The sequence below is a fragment of the Juglans microcarpa x Juglans regia genome, chromosome 6D (assembly GCF_004785595.1).
Source record: "Juglans microcarpa x Juglans regia isolate MS1-56 chromosome 6D, Jm3101_v1.0, whole genome shotgun sequence".
In the NCBI taxonomy this organism is placed as follows: domain Eukaryota; kingdom Viridiplantae; phylum Streptophyta; class Magnoliopsida; order Fagales; family Juglandaceae; genus Juglans; species Juglans microcarpa x Juglans regia.
The window spans coordinates 21,921,374-21,932,563 of record NC_054604.1 but is presented as its reverse complement, the minus strand read 5'-3'; the positions used below and the strand labels follow the sequence as shown (position 1 = coordinate 21,932,563).

General features: G+C 37.8%; 1 protein-coding gene across 1 annotated transcript in view; it reads right to left on the bottom strand.

Annotated features, from left to right (window-relative positions):
• Positions 1–3,873: 3,873 nt before the first annotated feature.
• LOC121235460 (ankyrin repeat-containing protein BDA1-like) overlaps positions 3,874–11,190 on the bottom strand; it is a 31,154-nt gene continuing 23,837 nt past the window's right edge. The window contains exon 3 of the mRNA XM_041131808.1: positions 3,874–3,966. Coding sequence (XP_040987742.1) covers positions 3,874–3,966 — 93 coding nt within the window. The remainder of the gene's footprint in view (positions 3,967–11,190) is intronic.

The following is an 11,190-nucleotide window of genomic DNA, read 5'->3' as shown; positions in this document are numbered from 1 at the left end:
AGACAAGCTTATTGGCATCTAAGCCTTCTCCCTTACCAATGGAGCCTAACATCAAACTCAAAAAGGATGAAGGTGCACTCTTCACGATCCTGCCCTCTACTGTAAATTGGTTGGTAAGCTTCTTTATCTAACCAATACACGACCATACTTAAGTTATAGTGTTAACTTACTTAGTCAATTCATGGCAATGCCGAAAGTCCCTCATTATGATGCTATCATCAAGGTCCTCGAGTATGTCAAGAGTACACCAGGACAGGGCATTTTCCTCCCTGCTAGTTCGAAGATGGAGCTCATGGCTTACTCAGATGCTAATTGGGCCAACTGCCCAGATACACGAAGATCAACCACCGGATTTTGTGTGTTTATTGGCAACTCCCTTGTCTCTTGGAAGTCGAAGAAGTAGAACACTATCTCCAGATCATCTACCGAGTCCAAATACAGAGCCATGTCAGCAGCTGTATGCGAACGCTCTGTTATTTGCTCAATGACTTGTGTGTTTTCATCAAGGCACTAGCTACTCTGTATTGTGATAACTTAGTTACCATGCACATTGCCGCAAACCCCGTTTTTCACAAGCGCATGAAGCACTTGAACTCGACTACCATCCAGTCTGAGAGAAAATCTCAGCTGGGCAAGTGCTTACTACTCATGTCTTCTCTTCTGCTCAGCTGGCTAATTTACTCACAAAACCTCTCCATTCTCCCATGTTTAGTAGGCTATTATCCAAGATGGGAGTCATCAAAGTTTACTCTCCATCTTGCGGGGGATGTTGAGATTATAGGAAGAAAACAGTTGCAGGAAGAAGGATCCATCAGATGAACGTGCCATGCATAAATAGGGGAATGTAAATCCGTTATAGTGAGCTGTAAATACAATTGTTTTATTGTTTTTACTCATTCCTTTGTATTTATAAATAGTAGTAGGTCCTCGTACGTGAGCATGTAAGAATCAGACAATAATAATTTCTTTCCAATAACAACATTCAGTTACGTCGTCTTCTACCCTGCACCCACATTGCTCTGCTACTTCATCCCTTTTGGCTCTGCATCTATACCATTCTTAATATACTGAGAGGAGGCATAGGACGACGAACCAAATTTGGGCATTCTTAATATACCGAGAGGAGGCATAGGACGACGAACCAAATTTGGGGCTGGGCTGAGACTAACTGTGGCACGGCTAGAGGGTGCTTTTGAGTATGATGGTGGACGCAGTGGTGAGAGAAAGCTTAATTCAGTGTTGGCAACCTAGAGGCACGACGGAAAAAGAAATGGCAGCGAGGGACGACATGATGGGTTGGATGGAAAGTAATGGGTTTGTGTGTGCAGTTCTTTGGTGATGTATTTCCTCTGTTTGTTTCTTGGGCGTTTGATGATGGAATTTGTGGTTTGGTACGGTGGTTTGCTGCCAAGGATGTGAGAAAGGGTTGGGCTGTGGGAGTAGGTTTGCTGCGTGAGAATTTTGTGTGTTTGGGATCACAGGAGATATATAGACGGGAGGAACCTTTTCGACGTGTTACATCTAAATTCTATTATCGGCTTTAGGAGAAGGAATCGGTATGCCCACCGAGAAGAGAGGGATAAGGAGGAAGTGTGGTGGCCGATTTTGAGTTGAAGTTGATAATTAAAACATAAAGTAAAAATTTTAACTGATAATTTAACTTGTTTATCCCCTTCATAAATAATAATAATAATAATAATAATAATAATAATATAAACTAAAATGGTTATGATAAAAATTAAAATAGAAATAAAAAAATAAAATTTATTTTATTGTCCATCTTTATGTTACAAGTTCATTCGATGTTTCTAATGACACATTTCAATTTTTCAATAAAACACCCAATCCTATTACCGATTGTGAATATAACATATTGCATGGGCTTAACAACATGCTAGCTAGGTGCTCAATTTATTTTCTCAAAATTGAAAATTTTTATTCAATATAAAACTTCAAATTAATTAGAAACTCCTTTTAGGACATATTCTCAGCAAGAAATATCTGCAAACGTTTTATGGGCCTCTTAGCCGAAGGCAAAATGGTAAAAATTGGGCACAAAAGAGACAAACAGAGAACATTATAACCTTTAAACCGATCATGGTAGGGAACCGGAGCTATGATTGACAAGTGCAATAGCACTGAAAGAGGAGTGCACTAGTAAAATCGATAGGTAGGAGGACGACTATTATCAACATTGTCAGAAAAAAGGTTAAAGAGTATTCACAGTGAAGAGTATACGGCTATAGCCCAAGACCATGATTGTTGTCCCGGCGCTGTGTGCGCGCGGAAAGGCATCATCTCTGCGGTGGCTACTCGAGTGTTGGGTATCTAAATGATTGGGTTTATCTGCATTTATATGCAGAATTGTAGTCTTCTTGCCAAAGGCCTCCTCGGGGTTTGAGTGCTGGTTGGTAACTCACTGTTACGAGTAGGATAGCAGTCACCAACGGCACATTGCGCATATCGTTTGTTATTTTGGTTCTCTCACGAAGCATATACAAGTATCCAAAACTTTTCTGCAATTGGGATGGGAGATTTTAGGTAATCTGCAAGAGATTGAAGAACTGGGATAGATGAAGCTAATGGCATTACAGAGCATGTGCGTCATCACGTTGATGTAATTGAATTGAGTTTGCCCTTGTATGATGATGTCCAGATCAGCTGTGAAACCATCCAAACTCTTTGCAGTTTTGTGTTAAATATTTTAACATGAAACATTAATATTTGGATTTTCGATTTTTGATGATTCACGATAATAATTAATAACAGTTAGAAAATGTACATCTCTCAATTTCAGTTTGATAAAGAATCTGATCTAAGTATGAGAGAATAACCACTCTAACACTTTTACCTCTGAGTTTTTCCCGATAGCTAGAGGCACAATTATGTTGTAGGTGAGAACATTTAATCCTCTCAGTGCTATTTATAGACTTCTGGCCATCACAAAATCTAGAGATATTCGTATCATACTATAACTGATTAATTAACAGATATATTTGAACTAGTATAAATGTAACACCAGGACCCAGTCAAGCGCCATTTTTTTTTTTCGCCGCCACGCACGATTGCACTCCCATGCATGTACGCCTCTATTCTCCTCAGCTTTAGGGTTTTTGTATTTGTTCTGTTTCAATCAACTATTTTCACACATTAACTTCACAGTTCAAGCACATTTTTTTTTCTTCCCTATATTCCTCACGTCCGTGGCTTGCACGTTTCTTCATCTAGGTGTTTCCCTTAGGGTTTCCATTACTCACGTATATATATACACACACATTACCCGACGCACAGAGAAACTGCTTTGTGTCATTCGCTGACGCTGCTACCATCTTCAGCCATCCCATTGTTGCCGTCAACTCCCTTTGCCACCATGCACCACTGTAAGACAGTGCCCAGTGTTTCAAACCTCCTCGTGCCCTTTTATTATTCCAGTCGTTGTACCGTTCAGAACTCACGCTGCCCCCATACAAATCGACGTAACCCATGCATGCATGAAGCCCCCACCATGCACTGTCGCGCCACCCCAGCACCTCCACATAGTTGCCTCCCGATTCATCCACCCCTCGTAAACATCCGCCTAGACCAACAACTAGAATTGCGTTCCACAGCCACGGGAAACGACAACCCACAGCTTTTACCAAGTCAAAATCCTCTATTTTCCATACAAAAAACTGAACAGCCCATGTCAACGCCTTCAACCCTGCTTCCTCCGCATCTCAACCGCTCGGGTCCCCGTTCGTGCTCCTCAAAACAAAGCCCAACACTCCCAGCGATAGAAGCTGCCATCCATTACCCCGACTGCTCACTGTAAGCCATTGTCTCTTTCTCTCCCTATCTCTTGGGTTCTCTCTTTTTCTCTCACTCATCTCTCTCTCAGTGCTCCGCCGCCGGGATAGCCACCTTCTTCGCCGCACCGCATGTAGCTCCTTCCTTCTCGATGAGTATCTCACGCCTCTGTCTCGCCGACTATTGCACCATGTAAATGCATGAAAACGTGTTCTTTAGAGCCTATGTTAATTTAGGTTTACATATTATTTTGGTATGAAATTACAATATTGCCCTTGTTATTGGATGGTTTCACTTGGAATTATGTTTATATTAAATCAGTTTTTGCGTGGTCATTGTGGGAAGTATAAGAAATTGTACAGAGAATAAATAGGGTTTTTTTTCTTTTTTAAAAAAATTTACTATTAGTAGCAAATTATTGTTATAGTAAGTGTGTAATTTTATTTTGAACATTTTAAATATGATTAAAGTTATTTTTTTTATTATTTAACAAAATATTTACTAGTACTTATCTTAAGTGTCGATTGATATCAAGGAAATTTAGAGAACGAGGATATTTTAGATTTAAGGGATATTTTAAGGTTATGGAGATTTTTAGGTATTGAAGAATTAAAATGGATATTTTAGAAGCTTAGGCTTAAATGGTTTAAATTTATGATTGATTGAAAATTTACGAGAATTACGTGATTATTTTTATATGTGACGATTAATTATTGTTCGAGAAAATTTTGAAAAAAGCTAAGAAGTACAGGTAAGCGGGGTTCCTATACTAGACTTTGCATAAAAATAAAATGGGCTGAGGTCGATTTTTGAGAAGTATGCATATTTTGTTATGAAAAGAAATTTGAACTACCTCAGTTATTTGTTCTGCATTACTCATGAGATTTTGTCTAAGAATAAAGTGTTTTTCTAGCATTACTGGTGTAGACATGAGCTTATTTTTGAAATTCTGTTTTCTGAACTGCGCATAAGAGAGCAAATATGTAATTTTGTGCATAAATTATGTTTTTGGTGATTTGATTCTGCCCTGTTCTGAAGATGTTTTGTACTCTGATATGATACGACATGATTTCTGAAAACCTCTGGCATAACATTCTGTTTTTGTTTCTGTTCTGTTCTGACCTTACCACGGGTGTAAAACTGTAGCATCTGTTCGGGTTGGTACCAACTTTTCTGTTTCTGGTGCACCCACTTTGGAAACAAAGTGGTTTTCTACATGGTTTTTCCTATGTGCATAATTGGGGCTCCGAGAATGAATAAGGGGAAGATTCACATTCTGTTTCTGGTCGATTTGCAGCAGCCAGAGATATTTTTTTTCCAATATGGAGTGTTTGCATTCATGAATTTATTAAATACCACATGCTCCATTAAAGAAAATAGATATTCATGATAAAGTATCATATGAGAGGCAATCGCTCGAACCCTACTACGATAATAGGTAAAGTTTGAGACATTGAAGCCACCATTTGGCTTTTTTGTTTTTTCATAGACCTTATGTATGATAAACAAGTTAGCAAGTGCCTAAATAGTGTAGTCGTTGAACTCTATCGAGATGCTTTAAAAAAAGTTTTACACCATTTGCATTGTGGTTGTTTAGCCTTATCTCGTTCAATTTCGACAAAATCATTCCATAGAACAGAAGTCCTCTTTCTCTTCTTTCTTTCATAGGCTACCGTTTGCACTTCTGTTGGGCCCTTATTAGAGATATTAGGAGCCTCAATATTTGTAGTGACATCATCATGAAATATGGGCGCTACTAAGCTAATCTCAATGGAGCTTTCATTTTCATACTCCTCCACCGAATCAAGTTCATTCATATGATCATCCATTTGTTAGAATAAATATTTTTTAAATACAAAACTAGAAACATAAAATAAGTATATAAATTTTGACCACACAAATCATATTAATCAACTAAAATAAAAATAGCTTTGTCTTGATGGCTCAAGGTGCCTCCATAAGCAAGGATACTAAAAGATGTTAAAGTAAAACAAATTTGACTCTAATAGTTTTGTTATACAGCCTTGCCTTGATGACTCTATTCATAGTTCTGATCACTGCCCCATCCTACCTTCCTCTGCATCAGACATGGATCATGGTGCTAGGAGAAAAAGACCTTTTAGACTTGAAGCCAACTGGGATTCTTGAGAAGAATGTGGCGTTTTGATTAGATAGGCTTAAGATAATACTCCTTTGCAAAGCTCACCACTTCAGGAAACCTGAGTAGGTCTTCTCAGGTGCAAGGAATTGCTGCAGGAATGGAGTAAGACCACTTTCCAGAACCAAAAGAAACTTATCAACCTAAAGCTCAACCAAATCAAACAACTCCAAATACTTAATGTAGGGGACTGCAATGGGGAGATTTCCCAACTCATGGTTGAAGTTGACAAGCTACTTGAAGAGGAGGACACCAAATGGAAACAAAGAGCCAGGCAAGCTTGGCTCAAGGAGGGAGATAGAAATACTAAATTTTACCATTTGTGTGCAAATCAAAGGAAGAAACATAATGCAATCCTGAAGATTTCAAATAATACAGGAGGTATGGCAGATAAGCCTGAGGAGGTTAGTGATATGTTTCAAAGTTTCTTTAATAAAATCTTCACTTCCTCTCAGCTTAGGCTAGTCGATGAGTGCATAGATTCTTTGGAAAAAATAGTAACATATGAAATGAATGCCTCTCTAACCAAGCAGATCTCCATAACAGAAGTTAAACAAGCCCTCTTTAGTATGAATGGCCTTGGGTCCCCAGGTCTTGATGGGTTTCCAGCCATTTTTTATCAGAAGCATTGGGATGTAGTAGGTCCAAGGGTTTGCTCTGCAGTATAGGAAGCCTTCAGTTCCACCTCCTTGCCTCAGGATCTTAATGAAACCTATATTGCTTTAATCCCAAAGATCAAGAACCCCACCAAAGTTTCCAAATACAGGCCCATCTCACTCTATAATGTTCTTTACAAGATTCTAGCCAAAGTTCTAGCCAACAGGTTAAAACCAATCCTTTCCCAGCTTATCTCCTCCTCTCAGAGTGTATTCGTCCCAGGCAGGTTGATCACAGACAACTCCATTGTGGCCCTTGAAACCATGCACACTATGAGCAATCTCAAGGGTAAAGAAGGATTCATGGTTTTGAAGTTGGATATGAGTAAAGCCTATGACAGGCTTGAGTGGTCCTTTTTAGCTACAATGATATCTAAATTGGGTTTTGCCCCAAAATGGGTTGAGATTACCATGAGATGTGTGAATACTGTCTGTTACTCCATACTCCTTGATGGCATACCTCCAAACTCCATCTCTCCTTCACGAGGCATTCGATAGGGGGACCCCATCTCCCCATACCTTTTCATCTTATGTGCTGAGGTCTTAAGCAAACTAATCAAAAAAGCTGAGACAAGAGGAGCAATAACTAGTGTACCTATTGGCAAATCAGGTTTAAATATTAGTCACATATTTTTTGCTGATGATTGGCTCTTGTTTTGTAAGGCAAACCCTCTTGAATGGAGCATGTTACTTTTCTTACTGGAGACATATGAACAAGGCTCAAGGCAATGACTTAACAAGGACAAGACTCTGTCCTTTTTAGCAAAATCACAAGGTCAGAAGCCCAAGCGCTGATCATAGCTGTTGCAGGCATGAAATCCTCTCAATCTTATGATAGATACCTTGGTTTACCAGCTGAAATAAGGAGAGAAAAAAAAAGGCTTCAAAAATATTATTGATCGAGTAAGGAGTAGAATCAACAACTGGAAGTTAAAGCACCTTAGTAAAGCTGGAAGAGAGATTCTTATCAAAGCAGTCCTCCAAAACATTCCTACCTACAACATGGGAGTATTCAAACTTCCTAAATCCATAACAGAGGATCTTAACAGATTACTCAGAGAGTACTGGTGGGGCAAACAAGAAAACAAAGGGAGGAGTCATTGGTGTGCTTGAAACCATATGAGAAACTCAAAGGCTACTAGGGGACTTGGCTTTTGGGACCTGGAATTTTTTTAACTTGGCTCTCCTTTCTAAATAAGGCTGGAGATTGATTCAACATCCAGAGTCTCTAGCTGCCAAGATCCTTTCTGCAAAGTATTATCCCCAAGGTAACTTTTTGTAGGCAAAACTCAAGAGAATTGCTTCCTTCATATGGAGAAGTATCTTCTCTGTAAAACTTCTATTGGAAGCAGGCCTTATCTGACGCATTGGTGATGGGTGAAAGACTAGTGTTTGAAAAAATAAATGGTTCCCAGGTACCACTTCATGCATGATTCAAAGCCCTATCAAGGATTCTGACCCTGAGGCAGTGGTTGCATCACTGATTGATCAATCGTCTCGGTCATGGAAGGTTGACACCCATAAATCACTCTTCTCTGAGGTTGAAGTCAACACTATTTTACAAATCCCCATCAGTCTATGCCACGTTCCTGACAAGATAATCTGGAGTGGAACAAAAAATAGGGTATTTTCTATGAAAAGTGCTTATAATCAGCAAGTGGCAACCCATCAGGCTTCCCAAGGCCAAAGTTCCCATTCGAATTGCCCACAAGAAAAATGGGGAAGAATCTGGAAACTCTGAAAAAAAATTTCTGTGGAAGGCTTACCATAATGCTTTACCTTCCAAATCCAACCTCAAAAGAAGGAGAATCATTGTAGACTCCTCTTGTCCCATTTGTTGCCTGGCAGAAGAAACTATAGAACATTCTCTTTGGGAATGTCCCTCAACTAATGATGTCTGGAGCTACTGCTTAGTGCAATTCCAAAAGAAGTCATCATCAGAAGTTTCATTTAAAGATATGGTCCTCTTAATGCTAGCTGAGATGGAGGAGCCTCTTCTAGTCGAATTTGCAGTTGTGATTTGGAAGATTTGGAAGAGAAGGAATGAGCTTATTTTCAATCAATACTTTACTAGTCCCATCACTATATCACTTCAGTCAAAACAGAAGATGGATCAACTCAAAATATTGCAAAACCTCAACTCGACACCTCCTCCATTGGTTGGCATCCCAGTATCCTAGTGGGAACCTCCTCCCCTTGGTTTTTACAAGATCAATTGGGATGCAAGCCTCTAGAAGCTGAACTGCATATGTGGTGTAGCTGTGGCAATCCCAGGTTATGAAGGAAACTTCATTGCAACATTGATGATGAAACATCTCCTATACCTCGATCCCCATCTTGTTGAAGCCTTTGCATGACAACAGGCTGTCCTATTAGCTGCCAATATCGGCCTTAACAAGATCATCCTAGAAGGGGACTCCCTGAAAGTGATAAATGAACTCAAAGGTGATTCTGAAAACTAGGTTCACGTTGGCCTAACCTCCATGGACACAAGGATTCTACTCAACTCCTTTGAATCTTGGTCTATCCAACATGTCAAAAGAACATCCAATGAGATTGCTCATGCTTTAGCTAAGCATGCTCTTGTTATTGATGATATCCTAATTGATCTAGAAGAGATTCCTAGTTGTATTGGCCATTTGGTCCCTACTTGATGAATACAAATTCTCTTGGTTTCAAAGAAAAAAAAGAAGAAGATAGGATCAGATTAATCAACCAAAACATTTAAAAGAAAGCGCCTTTAAATACTTGGAGCAAGAACATAAAGCAAGAACCAAATCTCCACACTCCTGACTCCAATCAACAATGTACACAAATAACTCGAGAGAACTTAGAGAAGCAAATGAAAAACTGAAGATCTATAGTAAATAAATATAGCATAGCACTAGATAGGAGGGGGAATAAGTTAAACTCACATCGGATTGGAAATTTTACTTCAAGCACAGATCTGTAGGCAAGTTCTTCAGAAGGTTTTTTCCACAACTATTAGATATGAATATAAAGCTCGAAACATATATTTGTTTGCAGAACAGTGTCACACCACTGACCACTTGGGAGTTCGGCATACTTAGATGATTAGATCTTGATTTACAATGTAACAATACTACAATTTACAAAGAGTTAGGAGAGAACCAAAATGAATCCTTGCAAATACTTAGATAAGTTGATAACTAGATAGATGGCTCTAAATTTGCCAAGTTCCCAGCCAAATACTTAGAAACAGGAAAAGAACCTGGGTAATCAACTCATAAACGGATGAATGATGAACCAGAGAACCACGAACCACAGAATCAGGGATTCAGTTGGTTGGGAGTCATAAATGTATGCATTTAATGGTCTGTTTGTCGAGGCCCGATTGCGATCTTAGAGATTGAGATTACAGCCACAACTCCTAGAAAATACGATTGTCAACTACATTTGCTAGGGTTTCTCGCAACTACAGTCGGTATCACTCTTGGTCCCTTGAGAATCTCTGGCCGCAAGCCTTTGAGAATCAGCCCTTGATTCCATGCAAATTGAATAGGAGGTAACCGGCGTAAGCATAGAAGGCTAGGGTTTCTTGATGGCTCTGAGAGAAGGTACGAAGTAGTGAGTCAAAGTGTGAGATAGTGAGACTTGAGAGTGAAACGGTATAAGACTAAGCATTGTGTAAGTTTGTAACCCTAGCTTTAGGGTATGGAATCAACGGCTCGCAATATAGATTGTTTGATCCAACGGCCTTAGGCCCTCAATAACTCCATAGGACCAATATAGTAGTATTAGTAAATATAATACTAATAAATACTACTATATTCTATTTAAAATATATATATATATACTATTATCAAACATTATAATTATACTCATGATATAATATTATAGTTATATTAATTAGTATAATATAATAATACTATTATATTAATACCGTATATTAACTACAAAATGAGTATATTGATACTTAAATATTAATACCCTACGGTCTTATATTTGCATAAAATAATAATATTATTTATGCTTATAGTTATAATGCATATGTATTATGTAACAATTAATACTAGACTACTACTATTAGTCACTAGACTCACTGCACAATAGACACTAGTCTAGTAGTCTACTAGTATGAGCTTATTAATTAATAATAATATATATTAACACTAAATATGTATATTACTATAATTTATATAATCTTATGAATACAATATTACTAGAGTCTAGTGATTAATCATATATAAATAATAAGATTAATAACTAGTGATAGTGATAAGTTATTAAGAGTACTTCATAGAATGATAGAATCATAAGTGATAAGTTATAACTTATAAGTTAATAAGTTATGACTATAGTCTATTGCCTATAGCCTCTAAGCATAAATTTTTATATGACAATTCAATATTTGATAATAATAAGATAACTATATCCATATGATATATTAATATTATAAATTAAATTTATAGTATATGTAGTGCACTATAACTAGAAGTCTATAATTCTATATACATGATAATTAATAATACATTTATAACTTTTGGATATTATATGTATATTACATTATATATGTATAAATATATATGAGTCGAGATTTATATTAGTTCGTCAATGAAATTATTCGAG